An 18,674-nucleotide genomic window follows, 5' to 3' on the forward strand; every position below is an offset into this window, starting at 1 on the left:
TCCAAGCCCCTTGGATGTTGGTGTGGTCAGCCCAACAGGCTGTGGGGCAACCTGGGGTAGAAAATGTAAAGTTCTTTTTTCTGGTGGGGAAGCAGAGAGGGAATTGCTGGGACAGGTGGTGTGGGTGGGATCCATTCCTCTGCTGAAGTTGCTTGGATTCTTCAGAGCCATTGAGAAATTTAAAACTACAGCCCTAAACCAGCCTGAATTTGGGGTATTTGTGAATTTGGGGTGTTTCTGGCTGTGGAGAGCCGGGAGCCTGTTTGCTGTAGCCATTCCCAGCAGGTCAAAGGTGCTGGAAGGGTCAGATTAGGGGAAAAAAAAAAACCCACACCAACAAGCCTGGAAAAGTTTAACCGGCAGCTTCCGGCTGGCGATTTTTCCAGCTAAAAACCTTAATTTAGCCGGGAAAAATCCATCACCCGGAGGGCTCCGGGACTGAGCAGCGGGGCTGGGGGGTCCGGGAGGAGATGCCCGGGGGTGGCCCCGGGGGGGACAGGGGTGGACCAGGAGGGTAGCCCATCCCTCCTCCCCGCGGGGCGCGGCGGGGCCACCCCCGGTGGAGGCGGGCGGGCAGGCGGGTGGCTCCCGTTCCCTCCGCGCCCCTCCGCGCGGCTCCGCGCCCCTCCGCGCCACCGGGCTCCCCCAAGATGGCCGCCGACGTGGGATCGATGTGTCGATACCGGACACGGTTTGATGCCCGCCGGCTCCAGGTCGGTGGCGGCGGCGGGCGCGGGGCTGGCGGCGGGAGGAGGGAGGGAGGGAAGGAGGGAGGGATGGGGGCGGCCGCCCGGATCACTCCCCCCCCACCCCGTCCCTCCCTCCCTCCCTCTCCCCCCGCGCCCGCCCCCCTCCCTCCGCCCGCCCTTCCCCATCGATAGGTATCAGAAATTGATCCCCGCCGCCGCCGCCGCTCTTTGTTCGGCGCCGCCCGCCCGGGAGCCTGGAGCAGAGCATGGAGCAGCGCTAGCGGCGATGGAGCCGCGATGGAGCCCCGGCCCCCGCCCCGCCGCCCCCGAGGTGACAGCGGGGCCGGGGGGCGGCCGCCGCTCCGCCCCGGCGGGAGGGAGGGAGAGGAGGGAGGGAGGAAGAGGAGGGAGGGAAGTTGCGCGGGATGAAGTTGCGGGGAGCGCGGCCCCCCGCGCCGCCCCGCCAAGTTTGTGGCGGTGCCCGCCCGCCGAGCGGAGCCGCAGGTGCCCGCGGGCTGCCGAGCGTCCCCGGTGCCGCCCGCAGCGGCTGCCGCTCGGTGCTCGCATCCCCCGGCGCGGGCAGAGCCGCGCGGTCGCGGTGATGGATGCGGGGATGGCGGAGCGGGGCTGCCCGGAGCCCCGCCGCCCTCCCATTGTTATCCAGGGCCGGTGCGCGGGGCCGGTGCGGGGGCTCTGAGCGCCGGCAAGGCGGTCGGTACCGGGCGGCGCTGCTCGGACCGGGGATGGATGCGGCGGCGGCGCGGCAGCTCCTTTGTGGCTCCGGGCAGGTCACGGCCGCCGTATCCCACCGTGGTACCCTCGGTCTGTGAAATTCCCGGTAAGTCCTTTGTTACCGTGCGCGGGGGAAGGTTGCCAGGGGCTGCTGACAGTTTGTGACCTTAAATACGCACCTTAAATAGGAGGTGGGTAATTAACACAATGGCTCTCCTAACATAATGGGGTGAAATCCAACCTGGAGCCGCTACAACAAACCGAAACGCGCATTTCCGTGGATATTAAATGGGTTTATCCCCGTAGGATATTCCGGAGTTTAAAATGCAGCATGCTTTGGGAAGGGAGTAAACAAATTGCGATGCGATTTGTGGGGCTCCGCTAGTGGATCAACAGTTCCAGCATTTAATACATTTTGGCTTTTAAGCAGATTACGTGCTGCATCTGCGCTACGCGACCCGAAAAGTACCGCAGGTACCGCGGCCGGTGGGTTTGCCATGACTGCTCAGTTCTGGCATTGTGGCCGGGAAGGGATTAGGGCTCTAAGCGCTTCGGATACAAAAGCGTTCCGCGCTAAATCGCCCTAATGACTTTTCCCGGGTGCGCGCAGAACCTTTCTTTCGAGGCAAATATTGGCAGCTACTTTGCCGTGGGTCTGTCGGGGGCGAAGTTTGCCGGAGGGAGAGAGGTGGGCTGGGAGGTGGTGGCTCCCCGCGCCCGCCGTTCCGCCTGGGGATGGGTGAGGAGCTGGAAGGGGAGCGGTGGGGATTGACTTCTGTCCAGGCAGCAGTTCTGCCGCCTCGCCGGGATCACGTTGGGAAAGGTGACCTTGTGCCAGCTTGGCCTAATGCCCTCCATTAAAAAAAAAAAAATGGGAAAACAAGAGGGGAGGGAAAAAAAAAAAAAAAAAAAGGAAAGCGAGCAATCCATTTATTATTCCTCCAAGAGCTTTCTCCTTTATTTTTTTTTTTTCCTTCCTTTTTAATGGATGTGTCTGAGCAGCTCTGGTGGCCTGGGGCTGGCCGGGAATGGCAGAGTTTGAGCCGCCCTGATGAATGGTGGGCATATGGAAAACACAGGGATAATGTGCTACTCGGCAGCGCTCGGATCGAAACGGCGCTGAGCCCTTTTACGGCGGAGAGTCGCGGAAATGAGAAGAGATAAAATTCTATCAAAGATAATGCCAGGCGTATTTCACCGGGTTATGAGATTGGTTTATTGTGTACATTACTAATGCAGTATTTTTTTTTACAGCTTTCTTGTGTGTGATAGTCTGAGCGGGATTCATACCTCCATGGGTTTTTTTGGGGTTTAATTTGCTCGGGGTTTATTGCGTTCTGGTTGGTACTGCATGGATTTACACGCGCAGGGTGCTGCTCTAACCCAACCCTTTCTGCCTTAAAACGGCGAAAAAACGGGCAAGAGTTGCGAGCTGCTGATTTGGGGTAATAAATACAACGGCGAGCGAGAGCGATTAGAGCCATCTTTTATAAATGTCTTCACATCTCATTATGCAGATGAGCTCTGGCTACACGGCTCCGAGCCTTCGGTTCTCGTCAAATAAAATGTTCTTGGGTTTATTTCCCGGAATGCAAATTGCTCTCCTCGTGCTGGAGTTGGGCAGAAACTTCTGCCGGATGGTGGAGAGCCTCGGAGCGTGGTCTGGTTGATGAAATGTTTTTGCTGTTTAAAGTTTAGGGGAGAAGGGAGAGAGAGGGGGAAAAAAAAATACACAACTGTGGATGTGATTAAAATATTATAACCTTATGATATTCTGAAGTGCATAAATTTTACATATCAGCTACAGAGGGAGTTTAGACATCCATTAAATGATATGACAGCTTGACTTATCTAAATGTGCATCATTTAACAATGTGTCAAAATTCTGCTTTATATAGACGACAGCAGTAAATAAGCTATCAGTCCTCTTGGCTGGAGCTTCATTCCTGGAGCTTGGACTAATAAACTTAACTGCATCCTTGTGGAGCAGCAGGATAACCATGGGGGGAGGCTGAGGTGTTTTTGGGGCTGGGAATGGGGGAATTGCACCTCTGGAAGTGCCCAATGCTGTGTTTTTGGGGCTCTCATGGAGAGGCTGGTGGCACCTTCCAGTTTCCTGCAGCATCTCCAGCACCCAACACCATCCATCCCCATCCCTGCTGGAGGTGGGGATGCTGGCCGTGGTCACTGTGCCCAAGGGAAAGGTGGGGACCTCGAGGAGGCTCTGTGTGCCCCAATTTTGGGAGGATTTTGTCTTTCCAAGCTGAAATCTCCGGATTTACAGCAGTGCAGCCCGTGCCCGGGGCTGGCTGAGGAGCCTGGTGAGGTTGGGAATGCAGTTTGTGCTTTCCAGAGGCTCCAGCTGCTCCCTGTGCAGTAGGGCGTGGGGAGCGCTGGCTGCGGAATCATCTGGTTTGAGCAATTAATCTGAATTTGGGCGCAGCGGCTCTAACGAAGGTCTCGGCAGATGTCTGTCTCATGGTTGGCTTGGCTGTTGGCTGATGGTTGTGTGCTCCTCCTGGGAGCTTCCCAGGGACCAGAGCTCTTCAGGTGGGTTCTCTGCTGTCTCCTGCAGGGCTGTGCCCGACAGGGACACTGGTGACGTTTCTGTCCTTCACCCTGGAGCTCTGTTTCCTTAGGGATCGAGGGCTGGGTTGGCTGGGAGGTCCACCTGGGAGGTCCAGCTGAAGTGGTCACTGACATGTAGCTGATGCTCCAGGTACCAACAAGTTCAAACCTTGGTATCTGGAGGACTCAGGAATGTCACTGTCACTGACCACTCTGTGGTGTCCCCTTCCTCTGTGCCTCCATCCTTGGGACAGCCTGAGGTGCCACATCCATCCTGACCCCAAAAATCCTTCATTAATACCTGGTATTTCTACTGTGTCGAATTTATGTGTGAAGAGGGAAGGAAATGGGTTGTGTTTCTGGTCCCACCTGCTCATGGGTCAGTGCTGAGCATTGCCAAAAAAGTCAGACAGTGAAGTTCCTGAAGTGAAATCTGATTTTTTTTTTTTAAATATTTTTTTTTTCCTGGCTGAATAATTGAGATGCTGCCAGACAAGAAGAGCTGCAGAAAATGAGAGTTTATCTTTAGCACCACAGTTCTCACTTTAGAAACTGGTGACCCCAATTCCAGCCTGGAGAGTGACTTCTTCCCTAATTAATAAATCCATTAATTAATTGTGTGCGTGCTGCAGCCCATTAGAGATGTACATGCTGGCCTCCTGATCCAGTTTAGTGGATTGTCTCAGTGGCCTTGGAAGCAGAGGGGGAAAAAAAAAAGGGATTGTGACCAAGAGGCAGATATAGGGGACAGGGATGGAAATGGGATTTGATTTTCGTGGGACTGCAGGGAAGGGCACAAGCCCTGCCATCTCCTGGTGGGTGTTCCAGCCTGGAGATGGCTGTGGGGACAGCAAGGGGAGCGAATTATTATTTATGACCAGATTAGGAAGCAGTGCACTTCTCCAGTCCTTCAGGAGGCACTTCTGAACTGGAAAACCTCAGCAGAGCACACAGAACTCGCCGTGTATCTCCCTCCATATGTTGGCACAGGAGCTGCTCCCTTCAGTCAATTTTTCTTCATGTCTGCAGAGACCTGGAATAAAAATACAGGCAAATTGTTGTGTGTGCTGATCCCAGGGCTCCTGTTTGCTCTGCTGAATGGGAAGTTGGCAGAAAAAGCATCTTTAAATGCAGGAGGCTTTGCTTGCCTGTGGATTTAGGGGCTCCAGGGGTCCCTGTGATCCCCCATTTTCCTCTCCTGGTTTTGCTGGCTGGAGAAAATCAGCATATTTGGGTTCCCAGAGGTGGCTGTGTGTCCCGAGGGACAGCAGTAGTGCTTCTCCCCTCCTCCCCTGGGTGCTGTGCCACATCCCTGGCTGCAGGAATCCCCACAGCCCAAATTTCAGGGAATTATCCCAGGAGCTGCCAGCAAAACACAGCAAATTGGAATTACAGAGCCATTGTTTGCAGGGAGAGAGAGTGAGCAGCATCCTGCTCCTCAGCAGGCCTTGAAATGGGATTTATTTAGGATTTTTACGTGATGGGTGTGTGCTCCCCTCACACCAAACCTCGAGACAGAGCCCACACTGCAGCTCATGGTGTAGCACATTCCCTCTGGGATTGGAAAAGGCCCATTAGGGACATCCATTCCCCCCCAAAAAAAAGCCTGGGTGAAGTTTCTCAGAACATTTTGTACCATCCTTCTCCTATTACCGAAAGATGTAATTCCCCAACTTGGGAGATAATAAGCAGGTATTGACTTCTGCTGGGGTCATTATCAAGATTTATTCAGTCAATATGGCTCCTCGGGTCAATAAATCTTGAGGTTGATAAAGGAGGAATATATACTTGCAGACTTTATTAAAAAGTTTTCCCCTTTCGTAACACTTTTTCCTGCGCGTTGCAACAGGATCTGTGACTGAGTTGACTGAGTTTGCTTTAATCACCTTTTTTTTTTGTGGTGCACGTTTTCCTGCAGCTTTTGGTCTGTTTTTCCAAGACAGCACAATGTGGGAAGCAGGATTTTGCCCCTTGCAGGACCCCCATTGGAAGGGCAGTGTATGATGATGGGTTCCATCAACCTCATCTCTGTATTTAATATGAATTATTTTGGCTCTGCCCACTCCCTGCTTTGCAATATTCAATATCCCCACCATCAGCTTTTCCAAGCTGAGCTTCCCTGAGTGCTGACACCTCCCAAAATGGATTCAGTGCCTTTTATCCCTTATCATGGCCTTGCTGTTTAATTGGTTTTTTTGACCACTTTGGTGCAGCAGATTCCTCCAAAGCTGCCCCAGAGCATCACCTTCTCTGCACTTCAAGCAAGCACGGGGCTGATTTAATATTTAACTCCCGGCGTGTGCCTGTGCCAGCCAGTCCTCCTGCAACACAGATTCCTAAAAAAGTAAATAACCAATCTGAACCCCGGGTAAATATTCCTCTGGTGGGAGCTGTGCCGTGCGTCAGCTGCTCCGAGCACGCCGCCGTTGCCTTTGGTAACGCTCCTGTGGTTTTACACCAAAGTCAGGACCTCGAGCATCCTTTGTTTTCCTCCGTCGGGATAACATAATAAAGTATTACCTGGCGCTGGCAGCAGGGCTTGTAATGTGTGCTGTAAGCACGGAGCAGAGCCGGGGTGTTATTGCTCAGCCTGGCTGCAGAGGACATTTATTCCTTATTAATCACCGCCTGCCTCTGTCTGCGGCTCTGGGAGTGCTGAACAAACAGTGCTGCAGCCCTGGGAGCTCTGGGGCAGGGTTGTCCCTCCTGTCCCCACAGTTCGTGGCTGAGGGGGGAGCTGTGGGCTCCATGGGGCTGAAAGGTCCCTGTGATGCCCCATGGGATGGGGTGAGGAGGAGGATTGTGCCCTCCTGGAGAAAGGCTTGGGGAGACCTGTGCTGTCGTTGTCCCTCAGGATGGTGGGGATAAACTCCATCCAGGGGGTTTTAGGTTGGAGATCAGGAAAAGGTTCTTCCCCCAGAGGATGTGGGGCACTGACCAGGCTCCCCAGGGAATGAGCACAGCCCTGAGGCTGCCAGAGCTCCAGGAGTGTTTGGACATTGCTCCCAGTGTGAGATTGCTGAGGTGTCTGTGCAGGGCCAGGAGTTGGACTTGATGCTCATTTTGGGTCCTTTCCAGCTCAGGATATTCCACGATTCTGTGCCTCTGTGGGGTCTCTCCCTCTGAGTGGCTGCTGGTGCCACATTTGATGGGATGGGATGGGATGGGATGGGATGGGATGGGATGGATTGGGATGCCATGGCTGTGCCACGCCAGTTCCCTTCCTCTAGCACCAGCGATGGGCTGTGCTCTGCTGCTGCCAACCCACCCAAACTCCTCCCAGCCCCATTCCTGGCAGAGCCCAGGGCTGGTAGGGCCAGAGGATGCCCAGGGCCAGTGTGGCTGTGCCCTGGGCACACCTCCAGCACGTGTCCTGCCATCCCAGGCCAGCAGCTCTGCCAGCTCCTCTCTCCACCCAGCACACGCCGCTGAGGCAGCGTCTCCTGCCACAGCGCTTTTCTTTCAAATAAAAGCAGCTAATTAACATTATTCTTTAATTATTGCCTTTATCAACAAGGGGTCTGGTTTATACCAGCAGGATAGTCGCTTTCCTTTCCACTACCCAAGCGAATGCTTCAATTCCTGTTGCTTTTGAAATGAATTTGATGTCATCTGCCCATTGTCACTTAATGGGGACACTTGGGTAATGATTGCGCGCTCCAGCCCTGTTAGCAGCACTGCGAGCGTGTAATTTAGCCCCTTAGGCAACGGTACTTTTGAAATCTCTGGATAGTTTTGAACTCTCTGTTCTTAATTAAATATGCAATTTTTCACGGTAACCAGGTTAATTCTTTTGTGTTGTGTTGTAATACTGTTAGGAATTTTCATAGTTCTTATTAAACATTATTCAGGCATTGTGAATTCCATAATTAAAAAAAATGAAAAGAACAAAGCTTGATTCACTTCTTTCTTTTCCCTGGTTAATTTATCAAATGAATTTTGCAAATTTTTCTTTTTCTCCCCAGACGGCGTGCCAAGTGTTTTAAAGGGGAAGGATTTAATTGCTCTGTAGGGATTGGTTGGTTATGAAGGATTTGGCTGTTTGATTAGTAAACCCTATTGGGAATGGTTTAATGCTCCATGATCTTAAAAATTGTCTGATTGTGAGGCTCTCCAAGGATGTTTTCTCTCTTCCTCATGTACGGCAGCAGCTTTGCACAAGTGTGATTATGAGCTGGGGAGGAGGGAGGTGAGGTCGGTGCTGGGTGAGCTGGGCTGCCCTGGCCAGGAGGAGGAGGATGGTGAGGCAAACCAAGAGATATTCCCATATCTCCCTGCAGATTGTGGGAATGGATCTCTGGATGAAGCTGCTCCAGGCTGGATTCATCCCTCGGTTCCTCCTCCACCACTCGCCGCCCCTTGTCCCTTGTAATATAATGGAATTTTACGGAATATCTGGTTTATTAAGAGGCAAAACCCTGCTGTGCTCTCCATGTCTGAATCACTCTGGTGTCCCTGGGCACATCCCTGTGAGGATGCTGAAGTGCTGGGGGGATCCCTGCAGGCAGGGAGGGATTTGGGGATGCAGCTGCCAGGGTTTGATCCAGGTACCCCAAAGCAGGGCAACCCCACCTGCTGTGCCTTTGGAGCCTGGGGATGTCCAGCCAGGAGTCTTCATCCAGGGAGGCTTTTAAAAGGGATAAAACTGATGGTTTTTTGGTTCTCTTTGGATCCAGAATTGATGGAGGTGGCACCATGCACTGATTTGGGGCTGCAGGGATGGGCTGTGACTCCAGGAAGGGCACAGTGCTCCAAAATCCCTGCTGGGGAGGAGCCTGGGCTTCCCTCCCAGAGTATCCAGGAGCATCCCTATGGCATTCTGCGTTATTTTTAAAGCCCTTTTGGATTTAACAGAGAGAAATATAAGTCAGTGTGTGGTGTTTTTAGCCATATGGTGCCAGCTGGGCTCCCCCTGAGGTTGTGGGGTGAAGGATGGTGGGGCTCTCACCATTAAATAACAGAACATAAGTGGTGCTGGCACCCCGTGGGTTTTTGGGGCAGCAGGAGGGATTTCACCTCCCACCTGGAGCATCCCTGGGAAGTTCCTCTGGGAGCTGCAGCCCAGCCAGGATCGATCATGGCCAGTCTGAGGGGCTCCCCAGGGGTTGTTTGGGCTTTAAGGAGAGGTCAGAGAGTCGTTGCACTTATAAATATATTACGATTTAAGAGAGGAGCTGTCGTTGTCTTTGAACTTGGTTGATGTGGCGCCGGTTTTTTCCCCCTCCTGGTTCCAGCCAGGAGGATCAGCCAGGCTGGGGCAACACCTGGGCAGCTCAGGGAGGGAAATGAAGGATTCAGCAGGGGGGATTTGCCTCCAAAAGCTCCAGGATCTATGCTTAAAAATGCTGCTTTCCCCCCCAAAACTTGCAGGAAGATGTTGGTTGGAGGTTTGGGGAAGCAAGTGGTGCTGTGGTGATGCAGCAGTGATGCTGGGTTGGAATTTTTGGCAGGGCTGAGACTTCTCTGCATCATCATCATCATCTTTTGGGTGTTTTTGGGGAGGGACAAGTCAGCAGTATGTGGGTGCTGTGGTGTGACCATGTAGGAGTGTCACCAGCCCACAAAGTGACATCCAAGAGGCCACCAAGCAGCGTGGGATGGGGGTGCCAATGGGGCTTAAAAATAATGAGTTAAACCCAAATAAACCTCAATTCCCCCCCCAGTTTTCCTGTTCCTTGCAGCTGGGTGAGGCACAGCCTGAGCAATGTGGCTGAAGCAAGGACAAAACCCAATTTTCTCTGTGGCTGTGACAGGGTTTGAGCAGAGACCAGCCAGACTGAGAGGTTTTCCACTCCCCACCGCCGCGCTGAAGCCAGAAAACCATTTAAAAACAAAGAAAAAAACGAGCAAAAAGGGAAAAAAAGCACCAGACATTTGCAAGGCGAAGGCGAGCAGATGCCAGTAATGTATTCCCAGGCATGACACCGAGTGGCAGAGTGTCATGAACTGTGTCCCCAGGGACCCCCAGGGCTGTGATATTGGCTTTAACCCCCACTGGCTCCGGTCGGGGCGTAAATTCATCAGGCTTACGGGTATTGCTCTTGGACTACTGAATAATTTACAGTTGCAGAGCCCAGCCAGGTTCAGGTCATCGGGGTTCATGGGTTAATAACAGGTTTGGTTTTTGTTGTCAGCATCTGCCTTGATAACATATGAAAGAATCCTATCCCGTTGATTAGATTTTGAAATGGATCAATTTTTAATCAGCAGAACATCTGACTCACTCAATAAGAGGAGCGGGGTGGAGGCAGGATGAGGGGCTCGTTGTTTACAGGATTGTTTGTTTTTTGCTCATACGCAAATCCTCGCCGGGGCTGGAGCCTCCCCTGCCTCCCCTCGGCCTCGGCTCCCCCAAAATAAATCGCTGGGATTATCTGCAGCCTCGTGCCAGGTATTTGATCCATCTGCTGATTGGCTGGGAAATCCATGCTGCCGCTCAGGGCGCGCTGGGGCTTTGATTTAACTATCTTGTTATCGATGGGAAAGATTTACTTACCGGTCGCTGCGTCTTGCAGGAGAAAAATCTTACTTTTTGGGGGTGTTTTGTTTGTGTTTGTGGAGAATCCTGGGTGGAACTCCCCTTTCTGAGGGCCAGCAGGATGAGGGATAAACCCTGGTGGGGTGGGGAAATATCCTGGTTAAATTCCTGCCTGTGAGGAAGGTTTCAGGGGGAAATAAGTTTTATTTCATCACTAAAAAGAGCTGGATCCCCATGGAAAGTTAAATACCGAGTGGGGGACCTGTGGAACAGCTTTATTTATTTATTTTCTTCATTATTTTGTTTGATTACTCAGGGCACAAGAAAATCCCCAGAGTTGGCATATTTCATTGCATCTTGACAAACCGCGTTTGTTTCTTTTTGTAAAGATGCGTTAAATAAATACTATTTTTTTAAATAATAAATTGCTATTTTTTTAATGGAATCTGCCGGGTCCAGATTCTGGCCTGCAGCCAGCCACGTGGTTAACAACCACCATCACAGCACTCCCTGAAAATCAAATTCTGGTTTTTAATAACAGAAAAGGTAAAAGTCTCATAAATATAACTTTGGGGAAAGTGTCACCAGGGTACGATGGCTCTGCAGGGGCTGGCTGGGGACTCTGTGTCACTGGCAGGTATTGATATAGATAAGAACTCGTTGGGATGATCATTTACATGGGTTTGCCCTGGGTTTTTTGGGATTTTACTTTTAAAACTTGTGCCTCCTGGCAGTCTCCTTAACCTAAGTAAATATTCTCCCTCGGATCAATTAAGATCATGGCTGGGGGTGAGGAATTGCTCCTGGTAGATTTTTTTTGTTTTCTTTCATATCTTTCTTGAAAGTGTGGCCTCTTCTTTAAAATCTGGTGCATTTCTGAATTTATATACAGATTTTTTTAAATTTTTTTTTTAATTTTTATTTTATGAGGTGGTGATTTAAACACTGAGAAAAGTGTGCCAAGGCCTCTGGCTGGTGCTGGAGATGCCAGAGGTGGGGATGTGAACTTGGGCATGGATTTCCAGCCCATTCCAGCTCCCAGCTGAGCACCCACGTGCTCTGTGTTTGCTGACCTTTGCTCACTACCAGCCACACTCTGAGTTTTCCTCCAGAGCTTTGCAGTGCCCTGAGGAATTATTACAGCCCCATAATCCTCATTCCTACAACCTGGAAATAACTCTGCAGGTAACGGGTGTTTGCTCTCCGTGGACTCAGGTGATGTATCAACCTCTCCTAAAATCATTAGCGCCGAGAGAAAGTTAAATATGCAAATTACATCTTCCCCGGCGGGTTTTATTTGCGGGAGAGCAATGGGTGTCACAAGTTCAGGACTTCCAAATTAAAGTTTATTTTAGTGGTGGAAAACGTGGTGCTTCTCTTGAGCGTCTGCTGGTTATTTGGCTGACAAGAGTTGGGACAAAAGCAGTTTTGCAGAGAGTAGAGGGGCTGCTGGGGTGGTTTTTTATTAAATAATGGGTGTTTAGATGGAGGTGATGGTGTTTAATGCCTGATTTGGGCAGTGGGAGTTGCCCTGGGGACTTGCCCAGTTCTTGGCTCCTCTGGTCACTTATTAACTGCAAAAACCGTCCTTGTGTTGAGCAGCTGAGTAAATGTCCTGGTCTTTGGGTTTTGGTGTCATTGCTCTGGGCAGGATTGACCCCAAACGGCCACAGGGCCAATTCTGCTGCCCCGTGGGAGCTGTGTCTGTCATGGGGGGAGAAAACAGCCCAGGTGGGGCTGGAAATGATGCTTTGCTGCTTCCTTAACAGCTTGAGGCCATGCAGAGGGGTTGCTCCTTTGCAGCTCAGGGTTTATTCCAGGGTTTCTATCCCTGGAAGTGTCCAAGGGCAGGTTGGAAGGGCTTGGAGCAACCTGGGACAGTGGAAGGTGTCCCTGCCCACGGCAGGGGGTGGCACTGGATGCGCTTTAAGGTCCTTTCCAACCCAAATAACTCCTTGGTTCTGATTAATTTTAGGTCTGTGAATTTGTTAGCCAGACCCAGGCCATGTGTTGCTCCAAAGCTGTGCTGAATTGATCCAGATTTACCAAGACCTGCTCCCTCTCCTCTCCTTTTTCCTCCAGGATTTTTTAAGCCATTTAGCCAAGCGTGATGCTGCAATAATTCTGGGCACCGCAGGACATCTGGGTTCATTAGGTCTCGCCGTGGGGACCTCACAGATTTACCTTTTGGCAGCAGTGGTCTTCTCCTCACCCACCCCTCCCCTCATTGAAGAACTCCCCACCAGGATGCATAACCTGAGCCTGGGAGGGTTCCTGCCTTTCGGTCTTTTTTTAGGCTAATAATTAAACCATCACGACAGAGCCCAGCATCTCTTTATTTAAAGAGCAGATGGAGCGTCCTGGATATCAGCATGGCCCTGGAATGTGGGCTGGGATCCTGGGGCTGGGATGTGCCCCCCAGGACTGTGTTATTGGGTGGGCAACGGGTGGCAATCCCGTGGGATGCCAAAATTGCAAGGGCATCATTAAGTAGGAGTGAGTCAAGACGCTTTTCCTGTCCCTCTTTCCCCATCCCATGGCTGAATCCCAGGAAACTGCTTGGAAAAGCACTTTTGGGATCGTTGAGCCAGCACACCATGGATCCATGGTGTGCTTTTCTCTCCCTCCATCCCACCCCGGGAATGATCCGAGGCGCCGCGGCTGTTGTGGTTATAGGTGCAGTGGGGTTTTTTGGTGACACATTTTATAATGGGTAATCCCAGGCTGCCACTTCCAAAAGCTATAAAAGAACGGAGCTGAGGCTCTGGCTGCTGAGCTGGCCCAGAGCTCATTGCTCCCTCCTCACCATCCTGATGTGGAGCTGCAGTGAGGATTTCAGAGCTGCCAACACCATCCTGCAGGGTCCAGATCCATCCCCAGAAAATCCCTGGTTTTTTCCATTTTGTCCCCACCTGGCATCACCATCCAGCCATGGTGTTGTGTACCTCCCACCCCGATTTCTCATTGAAACTCTCTCTTTTCATTTTTTTTTCCTTAAGCAGCCACAATTGATAATTTAGCTCTGGATAAAGCAACCTTCGAGCTTTTTCTTTCTCAGAGGCCAAAACATTGATGTTGTGTGAAATGGGAGCTTTGAGGAGGCTTTGTATGGAACTTAGCTTCCTGAAAAATTTATTTACTGCGACTGTGATCCGCAGGAGCGAATTGATGTTTATCTATAGTAGTTCTTGCCAGAAAAAAAAATGCATAACTGCACTTTCTTGGGAAGCCTTGAAAGGCCTTTTAAATAAGTGTCTAATAGTAGGCTCTCAATAGCAAACAGCCAGCTTGATAGACAGTGTACAGTATATTATTAACTATAAGCAGGCTTAATCTTTTCCTCATGTTTTAGAGAATGCTTTATAACCTTGTGGCCAAAGAATTCATGATCACCAGGTATTTGAAGCTAAGCAAAAATTATACTGGCTGTAACTGCGGGGAGATCGATAGCGCTGGGAAGGGCAGGAGGCAGCGAGTTCCTGCTGCAGCCCTGTCCTGGTGCTCCTGTTTTTGGCCACTCCTGGCTGCCCACGTTGGGTTTGGGTGGTGTGGAGGATTCCCTGGGGAGGGATGCTCGTGGGGAGGCTGTTATATATTTATTTATTTGTTTATTTATTTATTATTTATTCTCCTTGCAGTTGCTGTCTGGGATAGAGGGGTCCTGGACAGGTCCTAGAGGGGAGATGGAATTGAGTCTTGGAATCATTAGGGTTGGGAAAGATCTCTGAGATCATCAAATCCAACCATTAACCATTAATCATGTTCACCACTAACCACATCCCCAGGTGCCACAATTTTTGGACACTTCCAGGGATGGTGATTCCAACACACCCTTGGGCAGCTTATCCCAATATCAGACCACCCCTAATTTTCCCCCATATCCAATCTGAACCTCCCTGGCACAACCTGAGGCCATTCCCTCTCATTCCTTTTTCCCTGGGAGCAGAGTCTGACCCCACCTAGCTTCACCCTCCTGTCAGGGAGTTGTGCAGAGCCAGAAAGTTCCCCAAACCTCCTTTTTGACCCCAAGCTTTGGTGCTCTCCTCCTCTGTCATGTTCCTCAGCTCCTCCTGCCCCTGCTCTTGGATCCTGGGAGCTCTGGCCGGGAGTCAGGGAATCGATAGATGGTTAAGGTGATAAGTGGCTTTGCTAAAAACCAATTTTGCAAGAGGAGTTTGCAAAGAGGTCAGCGGAGAGGATCTGCATCTGCACTCGCTCCAGTCCGGGGCTCGACCTGAATTAACCCGGGAAATACTCTCGGTGCAGGATGTGGCCTCTCTCCTCTTGCTTCTGCAAATCCACGTGGATCCTACGGGAGGCTGAGCCTGAGGAATGCCTCCTTCCTCCAGGCAGAGCGTTTGGGCAAGGTGAACGTGCCTGAAGGCAATAGGAAATTAAACAAGCAGAGTTCGCTCAGCTGATAACTTCTCTTCGAGCCGGAGCTGTGCTGGAATTCTGGTGGCAGTATTTACATGTGGATGAAGTGCTCCCTGATAGCTCCTCCACCATTTACCTTACACTAAGCAGGCTTTTCTCTAATCTCCACCATGGCTGGATGCTGCTTTTCTTTTGTTTTTTTCTTTTTTTTTTTTTTTCTCTTGAACAAACTCTTTCATTGCACCCACTGTTAAAAGGATCCCGTAGCCTGTTTTTGGGGTGCTTATTGTTTATGGCACCAGTGGGGCTGTGCCACCTCCTGCCACCAATATGAGTGTCCAAGGTCTTCAGGTCACCATATGAACCCCAATTCTGGGTTGCTGTGTAGATGGGATAGGGAGGAATGAGCAGAACGAGGGAGCAGCAGATCTTCGGGATGTTTCACCAAAGCGTTTCCAGCCACCAACACCTCCTGTGTGGATTTTCTGTGGGCAGAGAATTGGGTTGTTTTTAGGCTTTCTGGCATTTCTCAGGCTTGATTCATCATTTCCCACCTGTAAGAATGAGTACATCCCCCAAACTCCATCCTCAAATGCTGCACACCAGGGCTGAAAGCAGGATGACCAGCGTCCCCTCTCCCCTTGGGCAACAATTCTTTATTTTCCCTGCTTTTTCCCACTTTTCAGGTGGAATTCCCCCTTGCCTGCTGACCCCAGAAGGAGCACGGGATGCTCACGTTGAGCTTTGCTTTCATCCCATTATTTATCACTCCATCCCCGCACAGCCGCCGTTCGGATGCTGCGGCTGAAACCACCTTGTTATTTCATTTTTTTTAATCATCGCGGGGAGGCTGCTTCTGGATGCTGATTGACGGAAACATCTTATCTCCTCTAGTCAAAGTGTCTCCTCTTTGCGTGGTAATGAAAGAGTTTGACACTTTGACACGAGTGTCAAACACTTTCCCGACGATGCAAACAGTGCAGGCTTTGATCTAGGTGCAAACTGGTTTTATTACAACAAACAGATCCCCCCTTTCATCCGGAAAGGGAGATAAGGGGTTTCAATTGGTGCTAAGTAGCAGCTGCTCTTAAGAGTTTTAAAAATAAAAATAAGAGGGGGAAATATAATAATGGAATAACAGAGTGGTTGTGACATGTTATAAACTAGTTCTGGTGAAGTGGGGTGGGTGTAAAGCCAACAGTGGGAATGATAAATGGGAGAAAATCCTCCTAAAATAAAACCACGGAAATTTTCTCTTTTGGGAGATGTTTGGATTTGTTTTTCCTCTGTGTTTCCACCCTCAGAAGTGCCTTTTCTGGAGAAAAAGCATTCTGCTTTTTTGTAAAAGTGATGGGTTTTTGTGAGAAATAACCAGTTCTGCTGCTAGTTCAGGGTTTTTTTTAAGGAAGAGGGAGGCAGATAGCCCTTTTGGGTGTCCTGGGATTTGCTGTCTTCACTGGGATGCCAGGTCCTGTCCCATGGCCTCATCCAGGACAGCTCCAGTGGGGCTGTGGTGGCATCTGCAGGGTTTCCCCACTTCCCCATCCACCCTTTGGGGATGTGTTGTGGCTTTGCATTCTTTCCCCTCCGATTTTCACCCCTAATCCATTATAGGTTGATATTTATTATATTATCCCCTGGCCAAGGCTGGAGGTATTTTAAGCCCTGGTGGGAGGCCTGGAGGGAGGAATCCCAAACACACCCCGAAGGCTGGCAAAACTCTCAGTCATGAGCTTTCCTTTTTCAGTAGATAATTTTAAGTAGAAATGGGTAAAATTCCTTCCTGGCATCGCTCTGCTGGCGTTAGGCTGGACCATGCCTGGATTGGGCCCAAGTTTGTCTAATTAAATGCAGCAGCACCTTCTCTCTATTTTGAGCCTGGAGCTTGGGCACAAATGTCCTGTGAGCAGCTGAAGAGAATTGATGTGATGTATGGAAATTGTGAAGTTACAGCAAATCCTGAGGTTTTGGTGAGTGTTTTCCCTTCTCTCTCCTTTATGGACATAAGTGGGGTCAGCCTGGCATTGCCTTCAGCCTTCTGGCTTGGGGAGTTTTCCTTTTAACAGTTTCCTTGGAAAATCTTTTCCCTTGGAATATCTTGGATTCGATGACCATTGTAGGTCACTTCCAGCTGAGCCATCCCTGTTTCCCATCCCAATCTCCCATTGTTGCCCCAAACCAAGTGCTGATGACCCCAGTGTGGAGTTTCCCTGTCCTTGGGCGTTGTCCCCTGAGATGTCCCAGCCCAGAAGTGCTTAATTTAGTGTCTCCTTAATTAGAGCAGCAATTCCTGCTTCTTGCCTTCCTCCCTGGCTGCTCCATGAAATCGTCCACGGGAGATTCTGGATTGGGAAATGACAGAGGATTTGGGACTTAATTTTAGCCAGAACATGTGGCTGGTTTTTAGATGCTTCTCAAGTTGAGGGGAGGAAATTCTCGTTGTGTTCAAGGAAAGAAAAAAAAAAAATCCTCCAAAACTGGAAAGGAGACTTGGTTTAGGTGGAATGTCTCCACAGCCAGAGTTAGGGAATTTAATAGGAGGGAGTTATTCTGCATTGCCCGGCCTGTGCCGGAGATTAAAACTCACATTTCATTTTTATACACTGTGGTTAATCCAATAATGATTCCGTGTTCCAAACGGCAATAATATCTTTCAGCATAGTTAATCAGAAGAGACTTAATGCTGTCACTATTTATTAACCTTTGTTGAAAAGCAAGAAGTTTTCCTACTAATCTGCGATTGTTGCTCTTGTCAGGCTCTGTCAAGTGCAAACCAGATTTGGCATTTGTTCCGGCGGGGAGGATGCTGCTGCCTTCCCTGCTGGCTGCTGCATCCCAGCCCTGCTCAGGTCCTGCGTGCTGTGTGGGGATGCTTTGGGTGCTGGATGCTCTGGATGCAGCCAGGCTGCTCTCCTCTGTGTCTCTCTGAAGATTCCAGAGGGTTTCCAGCCTCCGGCTGCACACATCCTGGTGTTAGGGGTGAAAAAGCAGCTTTTCCCCTCCTTGGAGTTACATTTTGGCTGCCTGGGATGTATTCCTGGATCCAGGCTTCGCCACCTTGGGGGTGTTTGGGTCAAAAAGGCAGCTGTACTCTCATTCAGGGTTATATTTTGCTTGTTTCTACATCCAGGACATCCTTATCCCAGGGCTGGTGGAGCCAGCAGGGAAGATGCTCTCCTGGCCAGGTGGGACCAGAGTAGCAACCTTGGTCCCTGATGGTTTGTAGGGGTTAAGTGACTTCCAGCAGCTTCCCAAAAGCTCTGGGGATGTCCCATCGCATTTTTTCCATCCATGCTGGGGGAAAAAAGTGTTTCTGGGCAGACCAAGGGGTGAAGGGGATTTTTCAAGCATCTTGTGGCAGGAGCTGAGCCAAGGCATGTGGAGGTGGTTTGTCCCTCACAGGGATCCAAAAAGGCATCCCAGTGTGATCCCAGTGTGATCCCAGCCCCTGGCAGAGGCAGGTGGGATGCTGTCCACATCATCACAGCCTGTGCTGGCATTTCCCAGGCTGGTGACCTGCAGAGCTGGGAGCTGCTGTGGTTTTGGGCAGGGTGTGGTTTTTGGGAAGGATGTGTGGCGTTTGCCGCTCCGTGCTGAGGAAAGATCAGCACAGGAAGGGATTTCAGCCTTCGCTATTCCCCGTTTGGCTCCCGATGTGGGCTGGCTGGTGCTGGAATTGGCTCGTAGGAGCACCTGGGATTAATGAGCCAGCTTGGTGCCGCGCAGGAATCGATGCTTCCTGCGTTAATTGCGCCGCGCTCGAGCTTCGGCTTTTTATTCTGAGTTATGGAGTTACAGGGAGAGATGTCTCTCTCCAGCACAGCCCTGCA

The 18,674-nt window shown here is 50.7% G+C and overlaps 1 protein-coding gene across 8 annotated transcripts in view; it reads left to right on the plus strand.

The window, feature by feature from the left end:
* Nucleotides 1-18,674, plus strand: part of CUX2 (cut like homeobox 2) — a 61,331-nt gene continuing 42,657 nt past the window's right edge. For 4 of the 8 annotated variants that reach the window (XM_085075546.1, XM_085075553.1, XM_085075548.1 and 1 more), the window contains exon 1: nucleotides 11,586-11,652. Coding sequence is in view for 3 of the 8 variants with exons in the window: in XM_085075549.1 (XP_084931675.1) it covers nucleotides 651-713 (63 nt within the window). In the remaining 5 variants the exon portion in view is untranslated. Of the gene's footprint in view, nucleotides 714-814; nucleotides 1,021-1,119; nucleotides 1,528-11,585; nucleotides 11,653-18,674 lie in introns of those variants that run through there. The other 4 variants (XM_085075549.1, XM_085075555.1, XM_085075551.1 and 1 more) reach the window with 4 other exon arrangements.

Source organism: Lichenostomus cassidix, chromosome 15, assembly GCF_008360975.1.
Source record: "Lichenostomus cassidix isolate B80296 chromosome 15, HeHo_3.0, whole genome shotgun sequence".
NCBI lineage: Eukaryota > Metazoa > Chordata > Aves > Passeriformes > Meliphagidae > Lichenostomus > Lichenostomus cassidix.